Source organism: Oncorhynchus keta, chromosome 10, assembly GCF_023373465.1.
Source record: "Oncorhynchus keta strain PuntledgeMale-10-30-2019 chromosome 10, Oket_V2, whole genome shotgun sequence".
Taxonomy (NCBI): domain Eukaryota; kingdom Metazoa; phylum Chordata; class Actinopteri; order Salmoniformes; family Salmonidae; genus Oncorhynchus; species Oncorhynchus keta.
The window spans coordinates 15,659,017-15,674,060 of record NC_068430.1 but is presented as its reverse complement, the minus strand read 5'-3'; the positions used below and the strand labels follow the sequence as shown (position 1 = coordinate 15,674,060).

The window sequence follows — 15,044 nt, the reverse complement described above, 5'->3', positions numbered from 1 at the left end:
TAGCAATACCAATATTGCTCAATTGATAGATTTACATAATACTTTGGCAACCCTTCAGCTCAGCTAAAAGATGCTTAAAACATAGATACCACACCGTGTCACAGGCTTGACACTACCTTAAACTAATTACATACAACATGAGCTACTATTTGCAAAATCTTAATAAAGGCCTGTACATTATTTTATTGGGACCATGAATCAACCAGACAGACGTTCTCACCAGGTTTCTTTCGTCTTTTCATAAATGGGAGTATAAAGACAAAATATGCAGTTATTAGTTGCTTTGAGGATAATTTCTCACTAACATATCAACTAGGGTACAGTAGCAAACAGATTTAGACATTTCCTCTAAGAGATGGAACCAAGGAGGCAGGACATTAAACATATACTGTAGGTGTCTTAAGAACTGCACTAAAAGGTGTGATTCAGATTCAAACAGGTACATTTATAGAATTGAGATTTCCATGAAATTAAAAGTAATTAATTGAAGAGAAAGTTTGAGACCGAGACATTTCCTAGACCTGCTGAAAATAATTTGTATTCCTCACACACTTTGAACCATTTTCAAAAGGATGAGTATCTTTAAAACTGGAGGGGAAAATAGTGAGAGAAAACAATGCTTAAGATAGACCATCTCAAACAATCACAGATATAACAGACCGAGTGAGATGTTGCTGCACTAATGCTGCAAGAAGGAGGGTGGGGCGGAGTGTTATTGACAGGGTGTGTGTGGTGGGGTTGTACTGGTGCTGCTCTGTCTAGCCATTCTGATCGTCCTGTGTTTGTTGGGGTGTTTGGAGGGGCACTGCGGCGTCCCCATTACACCGTTGCAGGGGATCTGCCTCTGGCTCATCAGGAGTGATGATGGCGGGTGAATTCTGTGAGTCAGGGACCTGGAGGGTGACCGAGGCCTCTGTGCTGACAGGGGTGCCCTCAGGAGCATCAGCTGAGGGTACTGGAGTGTTGCTGGAGGTGACAGGGCATGTAGAGCCCCCTGGAACCGGGCTGGAGGCCCCTGTGTCCCTCTGTTCTGGAGCTCGAAGCCTCTTCATCATTGTTGTGACCCGTACAGCTTTCTGTGGAAGAGCAAGACCATAGAAAGATATTTTTAGAATGCTATCATGTAAGTGAAGAATCTGTGCAGTGAATGAATAGAACTTCATATGCACAACATTCAGACATTATGCAGTGCAGCCAAGTTACACAATGATTGTAAAAAGTACCAAAAAACGGTTTGACAGAAAGGAAGAATACCTTCCACTTGGCTTTGGCAAAGTTCTTTTCAATTTGCCCACACACTCCATCCCTGATGTTCTTATTGGACGCTGCATTCCCAGAAATCCTGAAACAAGGGACAGGCAAACAGAAAACCAATCAAAACACACACACACTGCGAACTTAAGAAAAAATTATGTATTTTAATCTTGGATCGAACCATACCATTCATGGTTGATGGCCTCCTGTGCAGTCAGTCTTTGATCCTGCTCCACTTCCATCAGACTTGCCACCAGGCTTTTCGCTGTACAACAAATAAAAAAAGGGAATACAATTTTATTTGTCACGTGCTGAAAACAACAAGTGTAGACCTTACTGTGATATGCTTACTTACAAGACCTTAACTAGCAATGGAGTTAAGAAACATATTTACTAAATAAACTAAAGTAAAAAAATAAAAGAGTAACAATAACGAGGCTATATACAGGGGGTACCGGTACCGAGTCACTGTGTGGGGGTACAGGTTAGTCGAGGTATTTGTACACATCTTCTCTTTCTCTCTTCTGGTGCAACAGAAGTAGACAGTCCTAAAAACATTCCTTTTCCCCATCTACTGGTTCCTAAATGTGCTACGTAGTACTGCATTTTGATTTAATCTCGAATTATAGTGTTTTATACCCGAGTCAGAGATATCATCCCAGTACGGTGAGTCAAACTCATAGTCTCCTGACAGAATCTTGAGGAAAAGATTCTTGTCGTGATTATCATAGTCGTCATCTTCCATTTCGTCATAGAAAGGGGGGTTTCCAGACAGGCTGGAGAAAGAAAACAAGACATAGTTGATAGTCACCTGAGATGGACGATAACACGAGTACTGTATGGGCAAGACACTAAACTCTAGTGAACTGAGGTGATAGAGAACACTCACAGAATATACACAATGACCCCGATGGCCCAGCAGTCCACTGGCCTTCCATACCTCTGACGTCCCACCACCTCAGGAGCTGCAGTAAGACACACACAATCCAATATTCATGAATAGAAAATTGGACTGCTCAGGAGGTAGCAACATAGTATATAGCTCTCAAGTTGTCCAAACACCATTACTGTCATATCAAACCCATTTGCCCCCATATGTCTATGATCTGCCCCATTCCCTAACAACTCACCAAGGTACTCTGGGGTTCCACAGGGGTCCTTGATGAGTCCGTTCTCCAGCTTGGCCAGGTGGAAGTCACTGATTACTATTTTGGAGTGCTTCAGGCGGTTGAAGTACACCAAGTTCTCCAGCTGTGTGAAACAAAACAAAGTGTATGTCTGAATAGATATTTTTGGTATGTAGAAATAATGACAAAAATATACATAATTGGCAGGTTGGACAATTACTCAGGGTGCCATATAATTAATGTTCTTTTAATGCAGAGGGAAAAGTAGCTACCGTAATTTCCGGACTATAAGCCGCTACTTAATTTATTCCCACGCTTTGAACCTTGCGGTTTATACAATGACTCGGCTAATTTATGGATTTTTCCCGCTTTCACAAGATTCATGCCGCCAAAAAACTGAGCACTGTCACATAATGTGACGTAAATTGAACGCGCTCAAACTTCCCATCATTATGATTACGGTAGTCATTTTGTCACCCTCATCATGGCAAAGACACGGAGAAATGCATATGATGCAGCTTTCAAGTTGAAGGTGATTGATCTGGCTGTTGGGAAAAGGAAATAGAGCTGCTGCATGGGAGCTTGGCCTTAATGAGTCGATTATAAGACGTTGGAAACAGCAGCGTGAGGAACTGACTCAGTGCAAAAAGACAACAAAAGCTTTCAGAGGGAAGAAAAGCAGATGGCCAAAAGTATTTGCAGCCACTCGACATCAGTGTAAATCGTGCATTTAAGGTGGCGCTCGTGTGCAGTGGGAGGCTTGGATGACAAGTGGGGAGAAATCCTTCACTAAAACGGGCCACATGCGAAGAGCAACTTATGGTCAAGTCTGCCAGTGGGTCCTGACAGCGTGGAGCATTGTCAAAAAATCCACTATCATCAACGGGTTTCAAAAGGCTGGACTGCTGCGTGTTGAAGAGGGCAGCATGAGCTCAGCGGGGAATTTGCCTCCGGATGAAAGTGAAGAGAGCGACAATGAAAACAATCCAAAATCGGATGAAGCAATTCTGAGGCTATTCAACTCCGACACCGAAGGATATGACTTCAGTGGTTTCAGTGCACAGGAGTAGGAAGATAGTGACCAATGACTTTCTTGATAGGCTACTGTTTACTGCTATTTTTAAATTTTTTGTTACAAGCCATGTTTCGTTAAAGCCTATTTATTTTTGTTACAAGCCGTGTTTCGTTTAAAGGCTGTGTAAAGTTAATTTGGTTCAATGTACTGGTAGGCACCTGCGGCTTATAGACATGTGCGGCTTATTTATGTACAAAATACATATTTTTTTATAATTCAGGGGGTGCGGCTTATATTCAGGTGTGCTTAATAGTCCAGAAATTACGGTACATTTCTTATTTCTAATGCTGCCACCCGATTGAGTGGCCTATGGTGTAATAACCTCTATGAAACACCAGATGGGAGCAGTGTGCTGTGTGTGTGCGCAGTATACCTTGAGGTTCCTGTGGACGATTCTCTGGGAGTGCAGATAGGCCACGGCTTCCAACACCTGTCTGACAACGTTGCTGGTGTCCCTCTCCGAGTAGTAGCCTTGGTCTAAGATCCAGTCAAAGACCTCTCTGCCTGTAGCTCTGCAGAGAAGAACATCCAGAGAAAACCAGTCATGTGTCGTATTTCTAAATTGTACTCTAGGCCTCTCGCAACATTCAAGAAGTAAAAATCAACCCTCAGATGAGTTTACTAAAATGAGATTCTCCAGGAGAATATGGAAAATTGACATTTCACACAGGGGTTGAGAAAGAGAGTATGCATTGGCAAGTCTGCATGACGTAGGTACACTCCCTAATGGTGTAATCATTGGAACGGAACCACGATGACTTCAAGAGAACAAATAAAAAGCCCTAACCAATGTCACTCAATAACACTCACAGCTCCAGAAAGAGGAAGTATTCCTTCCTAGTTTCAAAGACATCAACCAGCTGGAGGATGTTATGATGTTTAACCCTGTGAAAGAGAGAGGGAGACACAGATGGAAACAGAAAAACTAAGTCATATATTAAGCAATTTTAAACCAAGATTAACTAGAAATCATTAAGACATAACATTTGATCAAATGTATTAGTAGTTTAATGATTTAATAACCATTAGAAAATTGGACCATTTCCCATTCAAGTTAAATTCAGATGAAATGCCTACTCATGCATTGAATAAAATCAGTATAGACAAAAATGGACATTACTTGTGATATTGTATGAGTGACTTGATGATATTTTGATCTGTATGGAAAGTGGACCATTTCCAATTCCCGTGAAATTTGGATGAATTAATTCAACCTAGAGATCGGTCTCATTACAGCAGTAAACTAACGTGTGCTAATAAGACATTTGATTTGGTCTTTCAAGGAATTTTGATTGGCATATTCTATTAAAAAATGTAAGTTAATGTCTAAATTAATTTAATCACCTAAGTATTTTAATTACATTTGAATATATATTTTTTTCAATTACAGATTGGAGTCTGTGACTTTCATTACAGGTCCTACTCCATGCTAATTTCAGACTAGACTGCTAAAGAGATTGCGTTACTGTAACTAGAAAAGGTACATTTCCTTTGCTTGCTTCAGAGTTTATGGTAGTCAAAGAACTTTCCATTGTTAAAGGCTAATGGAGAATTCAAGCTGAACAGGAGTGGTGTTATGGGAATGTAATGGGGATGTTATGCGAACAGTATGTGTAACTTCAGTAATTAGTAACAGGTATTAAGTCATTTGTAGTTAACTACCTCTATGGTGTTTTTTCCATTTCAATTGCATAAATGTGAAATTTTAACAAAATGCTTAATGCATTTTGGTATCCTTTATGTTCTGCTAGCAAAAGGGGAATTTTGGAGATTGTTTTGTTGATGACCTACGCGGAACATTAAACTACCAACAGGACATTCAAAACTGTAATATCTTGTGCTTCACAGAGTCGTGGCTGAACGACGACATTATCAACATACAGCTGGCTGGTTATACGCTGTATCGGCAGAATAGAACAGCGGCGCCTGGTAAAACAAGGGGCTGCGGACTATGTATTTTAGTAAATAACAGCTGGTGCACGATATTTAAGGAAATCTCAAGGTTTTGCTCGCCTGAGTTAAAGTATCTCATGATAAGCTGTAGACCGCACTATCTACCTAGAGAGTTATCTGTATTTTTCGTAGCTGTCTACATACCACCGCAGACTGATGCAGGCACTAAGACCGCACTGAATGAGCTCTATTCCGCCATAAGCAAACAGGAAAACGCTCATCCAGAGGCGGAGCTCCTAGTAGCCGGGGACTTCAACGCAGGGAAACTTAAATCCGTCTCACCAAATTTCTATCAGCATGTTAAATGTGCAACCAGAGGGGAAAAAACTCGACCACCTTTACTCCACACACAGAGAAACATACAAAGTAAAATCAAATCAAATGTATTTATATAGCCCTTCGTACATCAGCTGATATCTCAAAGTGCTGTACAGAAACCTAGCATATAACCCCAGACAGCAAGCAATGCAGGTGTAGAAGCACTCGGACACAAAGCTCTCCCTTGCCCTCCATGTGGCAAATCTGACCATAATTCTATCCTCCTGATTCCTGCTTACAAGCAAAAAAATTAAGCAGGAAGCACCAGTGACACGATCAATAAAAAATTAAGCAGATGCTAAGATACAGGACTGTTTTGCTAGCAATATGTTCTGGGATTCCTCCTACGGCATTGAGGAGTACACCACATCAGTCATTGGCTTCATCAATAAGTGCCTTGATGAAGTCATCCCCACTGTGACCATACGTAATACCCAAACCAGAAGCCATGGATTACAGGCAACATCCGCACTGAGCTAAAGGCTAGAGCTGCCAGATTTCAAGGAGCGGCACTCTAACCCAGAAGCTTATAAGAAGTCCCGCTATACCCTTCGACGAACCATCAAACAGGCAAAGCGTCAATACAGGACTGAGCTCAAATCGTACTACACCGGCTCTGACACTCGTTGGATGTGGCAAGGCTTGCAAACCATTACAGACTACAAAGGGAAGCACCGCCGAGAGCTGCCCAGTGACACAAGCCTACCAGATGAGTTAAACTACTTCTATGCTCTCTTCAAGGCAAATAACACTGAAACACGCATGAGAGCATCAGCTGTTCCGGATGACTCTGTGATCACGCTCTCCGCAGCCGATGTGAGTAAGACCTTTAAACAGGTCAACATTCACAAGGCCGCAGGGCCAGACGGATTACCAGGACGTGTACTGCGAACATGCACTCACCAACTGGCAAGTGTCTTCACTGACATTTTCAACCTCTCCCTGTCAGAGTCTGTAATACCAACATGTTTTAAGCAGACCACAATAGTCCCTGTGCCCAAGAACACGAAGGTAACTTTCCTAAATGATAACCGACCCGTAGCACTCACGTCTATAGCAATGAAGTGCTTTGAAAGGCTGGCCATGGCTCACATCAACATCATTATCCCAGAAACCTTAGACCCACTCCAATTTGCATACCACCCTAACGGATCCACAGATTATGCAATCTCTATTGCACTCCACACTGACCTTTCTCAACTGGACAAAAGGAACACCTATATGAGAATGCTATTCATTGACTACAGCTCAGTGTTCAACATAGTGCCCTCAAAGCTCATCACTAAACACCTCCCTCTGTAACTGGAAACTGGAGTTCCCGATGGGCCGCCCCCACGTGGGGGCGTCACGCTGATCCTCAATGCAGAGGCATCTCAGGGGTGCGTGCTCAGTCCCCTCCTGTACTCCCTGTTCACTCATGACTGCAAGGCCAGGCACGACTCCAACACCATCATTAAGTTTGCCAATGACACAACAGTGGTAGGCCTGATCACCGACAACGACGAGACATCCTATAGGGAGGAGGTCAGAGACCTGGTGCCAGGACAACAACCTCTCCCTCAACGTGATCAAGACATCTCCTTTGATTTTGGACTACAGGAAAAATAAGAGAGCACGCCCCCATTCTCATCGACGGGGCTGTAGTGGAGCAGGTTGAGAGCTTCAAGTTCCTTGGTGTCCACATCAAGAACAAACTAACATGGTCCAAACACACCAAGACAATCGTGAAGAGGGCACAATAAAACCTATTCCCCCTCAAGAAATTGAAAAGATTTGGCATGGGTCCTCAAAAGGTTCTACAGCTGCACCGTCGAGAGCATCCTGACGGATTGCATCATTCCCTGGTATGGCAACTGCTCGGCCCCCACCCGCAAGGCACTACAGAGGGTAGTGCATACGGCCCACTACATCACTGGGGCCAAGCTTTCTTCCATCCATGCTCATAAGTCAGCATTTTACTGTGAGGTCTACACCGGTTGTATTCAGCACATGTGACTAATACAATTTGATTTGACTGATTTGATTCCTGTGGCATTCCAGATGCCACGGGTAAAGCTCTGAAATAATGCATAAGCCAAACTGAATGTAACTTACATCTTCAAGATCAGGATCTCATTCTTGGCAGCTTTTCTCACTTTCCTCCCATCCTTTTTCAGAAACTTTTTACAGGTGAACATTTTGAGTGTATTCTTGTCCTTTGCTCTGAAGATCTCACAGAACTCCTCCCTAAACAAGGACCACACACAAGAGCAAACAAAATAAACATTTCACTAAAAGCTATACTGAATGGAAGAAGCATTCTTTTACTATTTAGTTAAAGTCTCAGACTACAGCATGTAAGTCATTGTGAAGGAATACTCACGATTTGACAATTTGTCCCAGGTCATATTTATCAGTCACCTCTGAGGGATTGTTGTAATCCTTCTTCTCCCCGAGTGTCAAACAGCCAAATGGCATGGCAGCTCCTCAGCTACACAGGGAGATCACACCAACACCACCTGTTACCAAGACCTAGCATATTGTTGCTATAATAGTACACATTGTACAAAAGTAGATACCAAGTTCCAGTTCACTACTACACAACTTAAGAGCACCATGACCTAAGCCTATTGTAATGAATTTCCTCCTCTTCTTCCGAAGAGGAGAGGCGAAACAGATCAGAGGACCAATACACGGCGTGGTAAGTGTCCATGGTTCTTTTTAATACGTTAAGGTACACATGAACAACTGACTACAAAAAACAGGAAATGTGAAAACTCAAAACAGTCCTATCTGAGACAGAGACAGGAACAATCACCCACAAACACAGTGAAACCCAGGCTACCTAAGTATGATTCTCAATCAGAGACAACCAATGACACCTGCCTCTGATTGAGAACCATACTAGGCCGAAACATAGAAATTCCCAAAACCTAGAAAAACAAACATAGACTGCCCACCCAACTCACGCCCTGACCATACTAACTAAATACAAAACACAGGAAATAAAGGTCAGAACGTGACACCTATTGTATATTACCTTGCTGTTCTTATACAGTATACAGCATGTATACAGCATATGCAATGCTATGACAAAGAATGTAGCATATCATTACTAACAATTGCAGATTTTTGTTGTTTTTAAATCAATGCTTTCAATCCAAGCACAAAATAGGCAGAGGAACATCATGCACTTATCGTTTTCAAAATGTGTTTATGGAATATGCCCGTCATATATGCCGTCACTTTGGACTCAACATTATTCACAACAACTCTCCTGCAAAAAGATTGAACTCTCCAGTAATCTGGAAGGCTGCTTTCTTTTCACTCAATAGTGAGTCAGACAGCCCTTTACCACCTCGGTCTGCTCTCTGTATCTCAGAGAGACTACTCTGAAAGGATGTAGCAGTGGGGAAAGATGCATGGAATAAAAGACAAGCTGGCAAATGTCTCAATGTAATAGAGATTTTTATGAATTTAGGATAACTTCCTGTTTTCATTTAGCTATTAGGCAGAATGGCAATTTACAACCTTTTAAAAATTACTTTTGGAACAGAATTGGTGTTCATAAATGTCCCTGGTCCAATACGTACACACTATTCAGCTTTGGACAATTCATACCACCAGCAGCAGCAGTAGATTTGGTTATTTCTGAACAGAGCATACAGTTCCCTGAATACATAAATATGATCCTCTCTGGATGGGTTTCTGGTTGCTGAACAACCCTGTTGATTTGGCAGTAGAAAGCAGAGTGAAATAAAGTGGGAGGAGGAGAGTGCATTTGACTGAGGTGCCATCTCATTGGAGTGTCATCAGTCATGTCCCTATTAAGAGAAGAAAAATGATGGCGCATCTCTGGTGGAAAATCAATGCGAGTTTCACTCCGCGGTAGAGGAAAATAACACGTCCTTATGGAAGGATCACGAATACATGAGGAAACAATGGGGAAATGAATGATAAACAGGAAAGGCATTTGGCCTTTGTAAATGAACCATTATACCAAAGCTGCAGTAATAGCTACTGTAAAGGCACATGATTTCAAATCAGTTCCAATCTTGTTGTATTAGGAGCAAAACAATTCTTAGGTACAAGCAGTGGTGTAAAGTACTTAAGTAAAATTAATTTAAAGTACTACTTAAGTAGTTTTTTGGGGTATCTGTACTTAATAATTTATATTTTTTGTTTGCATGCTCCCCCCGGATTTGCCTTGATAGCAGAGCATTCACTACTCTGTCCAATGGCAAACTTCGCCCACGGCATAGGCCGAGACGGGAAACATACTACCTCAGTCCACATCAACGCTGGCAAGTACAGACGCCGCAAACAGTGGGTTTGTGAGATGCTTGACATAAATACATTAAACATCCCTCGACTCCTATTGTGTCAACAGACCCCCCAAAAAAAAAAATAAAATACTCTTTGTGAACAACTGCTAAAAATAGTCGCTGATAGTTCAGTCAGGTGGCCAGCTAACTCGTTAGTTCAAGCCAAGGGCTCTCGCATATAGCTAGCTAAGTGGCTAGAAGTTAGAAATTAACGTTAAACAAAGCTTGACCTCAGGAGGAGCAGTTTACTGAAATTAAGCTAGCTATAATCTTAACAAAATATAGGCTACTATAAATTCTCATAACAAAATAACGTTGCTTTACAGAGTACTGAGAAAGACAGTGGTGAGGCAGGTAGCAATGCAGGAGGCAAAGGAGACGCAGAGAGAAGTAAGCAGAGAGATGTTAGTCGTACAGTGGTTCCCAAACTTCAGGTCAGGGATCAATGTGGGTTCCCCTGAGAGAATCTGTAATCTTATCAAAAGCATTTACAACTTGTTTCTCTTCAAATGGGTCTAGAATGCAACATTTTTGAGTAAACTAAGGGCCTTTTACACTGTTAGAATTTACTTGAATATAATTGTGTTGGGACAGCCTGTGGTACTTGTATATAATTGTGTTGGGACAGCCTGTGGTACTTGTATATAATTGTGTTGGGACAGCCTGTGGTACTTGTATATCATTGTGTTGGGACAGCCTTTGGTACTTGTATATAATTGTGTTGGGACAGCCTGTGGTACTTGTATATAATTGTGTTGGGACAGCCTGTGGTACTTGTATATCATTGTGTTGGGACAGCCTGTGGTACTTGTATATAATTGTGTTGGGACAGCCTGTGGTACTTGTATATCATTGTGTTGGGACAGCCTGTGGTACTTGTATATAATTGTGTTGGGACAGCCTGTGGTACTTGTATATAATTGTGTTGGGACAGCCTGTGGTACTTGTATATAATTGTGTTGGGACAGCCTGTGGTACTTGTATATAATTGTGTTGGGACAGCCTGTGGTACTTGTATATAATTGTGTTGGGACAGCCTGTGGTACTTGTATATAATTGTGTTGGGACAGCCTGTGGTACTTGTATATAATTGTGTTGGGACAGCCTGTGGTACTTGTATATAATTGTGTTGGGACAGCCTGTGGTACCTAAAATTAATTATAAAGACAATTTAAATATAAAGAAAATGTAATATTATTGTCATGTATATAAAAATCAATTTTTAAAATAGCTTTACAGAGTGTAGTGATGAGCCAGACAGTGGTGAGGCTGAGGCAGGCTGAAATGCAGGAGGAGACAGAGAGAGAAAGCAAGCAGACAGAGAGGCTGTTGAGTAAACCAATACCTTCACTAAAAAAATATAATCTGTGCAATAAAACAATACAGTTCTAAAAATGTTAGATGTGTTGGTTTATATCGGTGGTCGTTCCTCCCCAATCGCCCACTGGAGTTGATAGTTTACCCACTTTTTTTACCACTACATCACCGGTCTCAATGTAATCAAGGTATGTCTTGGCTCAACTGTGGTCATTTGCAAATGATTATACACAGTATGATCAAGCCCCCCGACCATCCACTCTGACAAAAATCATCCCGCGGCTGAATCTACACTGAACAAAAAAATGTACGCAACCTGTAAAGTTCTGGTCCCATGTTTCATGAGTTGAAATAAAAGATAACAGAAATGTTCCATATGCACAAAAAGCGTATTTCTCTTAAATTGGTTTAAATTGTTGTTTGTGAGAGTCTCCTTTGCCAAGATAGTCCATATACCTGAAAGGTGTGGCTTATCAAGAAGCTGATTAAACAGCATGAACATTACACAGGTGCCCCTTATGCTGGAGACAATAGAAGGTCACTTGAAAATGTACAGTTCGGTCACTCACCACAATACTAGAGATGTCAAGTTGAGGGAGCATGCAATTGGAATGCTGACTACAGGAATGTCCATCAGAGCTTTTGCTAGAGAATTTAATGTTAAAGCTAGGATCTGTACACAATTCCTGGAAGCTGAAAACATCCCAGTTCTTCCATGTCCTGCATACTCACCAGCATGTCACCCATTGAGTATGTTTGGGATGCTCTGGATCGACAGCGTGTTCCAGTTCCCGCCAATATTCAGCCATATTCAGCCACAAGCTATTGAAGAGGAGTGGGACAACACTTCACAGCCTGATCAACTCTATGCGAAGGAGATGTGTCGTGCTGCATGAGGTAAATGGTGGTCACACCAGATACTGACTGGTTTTATGATCCACCCCCTAGCTTTTTTTTAAGGTATCTATAACCAACAGATGCATATCTGTATTCCCAGTCATGTGAAATCCATAGCTTAGGGCCTAATGAATTTATTTCAATTTACTGATTTCCTTTTAAGAAGTGTAAGTTGTTGCATATTGCGTTTATATTTTTGTTCAGTGTCGTTGCCTACCCCTGGACTAGACCACGTAAAGAACACTCCATTGTCTCGAGGAGCCCATCTCCCAGAATAGCACTCTGGGCCAGGAGAGAAGACTGAAGTATCATTTCAGAGCCAGAATGATTGCATCCAGAATTGTTTTTCTTTCTAATAAACTCACAAAAAGCCAGAGCCATTAGCTATCTACACAGTCTACACTCTGGCAGAGAAGTCTGTTTTTTTTGGCTGTTCATTACAAGAGCTTTCAAAGCAGTAATTAAATTCCATGTACCCATGGTGCTTCAACTTCTGCAGCAGCCCTGTCCGCGTTGGAGCGGAGCAGGCAATATCTCCATCTGACTGGTAGACTGATAGTAATCAGCCAGGAGAGGGAAATAACAAACCCTTTGCAACAAGAGAGAAGAGCGCATAGTTCTGTTTCAGGTCGTGAATCAATCATCTGCACGGGAAGGAGAGAATGAGTTCCTGGAATGAAGACAGAGGAGGATGAGTGTAGTGTGGGCCACAGTGGGACTCATTACTATATAACTACAGGATCAGGGCTCCAGAGATACATACTGCCTGACTCGTTGACTGAACAGCACAGTGAAGCTGATAAACTGTAAATCAGCCTCGCCTCATGCAATTCTACTACTGCAACTGGTAGAAATACATGGGCCATTTGTTCTGTGTTGTCATATCTCCTGCAGCTATACTAATATAATTTCTGTTTGATACTGTATATCTATTTTCCATTCATAAAGAGAGTGGTACTAGTCCATTGTGTATGCTGATCCGAACCCACTCCACAAGAGAGACAAACCCATTCCACAACAGAAGTCATCTACACTGATTCTACAGTACCTCTAGTAAATGTAGCCTACTGTAAAATCGACAATAAAAGAGTTTAGAATTAGAAAACAACGGGGATGATGACATATGATTGTCATGTCCATCTAGTTTTTAGCTGTACATTTGATAGTCAGCTCTGTAATGGACAACACTGTAGATCTTTAAGTGGGTCAAGTCTGTCAAAACCTTAGTCCATAGGTTTTGGATTACCTTATATTCGACATCACTCCCCAAATGTTTGTCTTAAAGGCATTAGCTTCATGAACTTCTTATTTTGTGGCTATACTTTGGCAGCAACACCTGCAGCGGTATGTTTGTGCCTGTAATCCTCTGTCAGCTTGCAGCACATTGCATTTATATTCCATAGTCTAGGTGGTTGTATAACAGAGATAATATAAGAGCAGTGCCAGCAGGTTTGCCAGCACATTTTCATAAGCCGCTTGTGTGCGAGTACACACATTTCTGTTTTACCCTTTACCCCTTCCATACATACACTAAAATAAGCCTCTGAAAATGTGTTTCTGGTTGCTCTATAGTTTCCCTCGTCCTGCAAAGAGCCTAGTTAAATAAAAGGTTAAATAAAAATGTTTAAAAACATTTGTTTAGGTGGCTCATTGCAGAAGCCTCTGTAGTCCAGCATCCTTGATCAACCAACCCTAAACTATTCGGTTTCACCAAAACAAAGTTTCCCGTCCACAGAGACATATTCAATATCTCTAGGAACAATCCCATTTTCCGCCTGTGGGCTGCCATTGTAGTCCATTCTAGACCATTCTAGACCACGCCGTCACTTGAGAGTAATTGCTCACGTGATCACCCACTTCTACAGGTGGAAAATGAGAGACCCTGTGTAAAAACGTATTTTAAAACGCTTATTTGATTGGGAAGGACAGATTAAATCCGACAAATCGTAAGCGGTTGTTCCTAGAGATATTGTATATTAATGAGAAATGCTATTTTGGTGAAACCGAATAGTTTAGGTTTGGTTGATCAAGGATGCCAGGCTAAGGAAGCTTCCACAACGAGCAATCTGTAAACAATGGCAGTATAATGAGGCCAGCACAACACCTGCTGTTCTTCCATCATGAGTTTTGAACTCCTAGCGAATTACCACTAAACCCCACTTTTACATCATCAGCACCTCGTCACAGGGAAAAATGCATGGCCAGAAAACAGGTAAACCAGGAGGGCTAGGCTGTTTTTGGGGAGGGCCTAGATAACTGGGAACATTAGGGAGTTGGAGCTGATAGGGCAGCCCACAGGTATCCTTTACACTTATCCCTTTCTCCTAAACTGGATCATTGTTTTAAAATCGCTCCCCTCCCAGTGGGGGAGTATCTGTGTATTATCTAATGAATATTTCAGTACTGCGTCCTCAGCACTATATCGTACACAATAGGAAAAATGCTAGATGGGAGATATTTCATGTTCACAATACATTATCTGGAGCCCCTCCTGCAGTCTCCTTTAAATCCAGGTAAAAGAAGGCAGGTGTAAGAGTATAGCCAAATACATACATGCTAACATAATGTGTAATAATTTACAATACTTGTGTTATTCATAATGTTTAGTCTGTACATGTGTGTGTGTATATATATATATATATATATATATATATATATATATATATATATATACTAACTACAGTATGCACCTCCTTTATCTTGCACCTGAAAGCTGCAGAGCTCAGCATCACTAACTGGTGATTTGTGAGTGGTTTGAAGTCCAAAGTACAGTGTGCCAATCTTCTCCTGCTGAGCCCC

At 41.6% G+C, this 15,044-nt stretch overlaps 1 protein-coding gene across 4 annotated transcripts in view; it reads right to left on the bottom strand.

Moving 5' to 3' along the window:
- Window positions 1-736: 736 nt before the first annotated feature.
- The window catches only part of LOC118389445 (caM kinase-like vesicle-associated protein), a 34,617-nt gene continuing 20,309 nt past the window's right edge, over window positions 737-15,044 (bottom strand). For 2 of the 4 annotated variants that reach the window (XM_035779348.2, XM_035779349.1), the window contains exons 2-11: window positions 8,090-8,225; window positions 7,822-7,953; window positions 4,267-4,341; window positions 3,830-3,968; window positions 2,385-2,505; window positions 2,144-2,219; window positions 1,894-2,030; window positions 1,441-1,519; window positions 1,255-1,342; window positions 737-1,076 (exon numbers count right to left, since the gene is read on the bottom strand). In XM_035779348.2, coding sequence (XP_035635241.1) covers window positions 759-1,076; window positions 1,255-1,342; window positions 1,441-1,519; window positions 1,894-2,030; window positions 2,144-2,219; window positions 2,385-2,505; window positions 3,830-3,968; window positions 4,267-4,341; window positions 7,822-7,953; window positions 8,090-8,184 — 1,260 coding nt within the window. In that variant the 5' untranslated portion in view covers window positions 8,185-8,225 and the 3' untranslated portion in view covers window positions 737-758. The remainder of the gene's footprint in view (window positions 1,077-1,254; window positions 1,343-1,440; window positions 1,520-1,893; window positions 2,031-2,143; window positions 2,220-2,384; window positions 2,506-3,829; window positions 3,969-4,266; window positions 4,342-7,821; window positions 7,954-8,089; window positions 8,226-15,044) is intronic. The other 2 variants (XM_035779350.2, XM_035779351.1) reach the window with 1 other exon arrangement.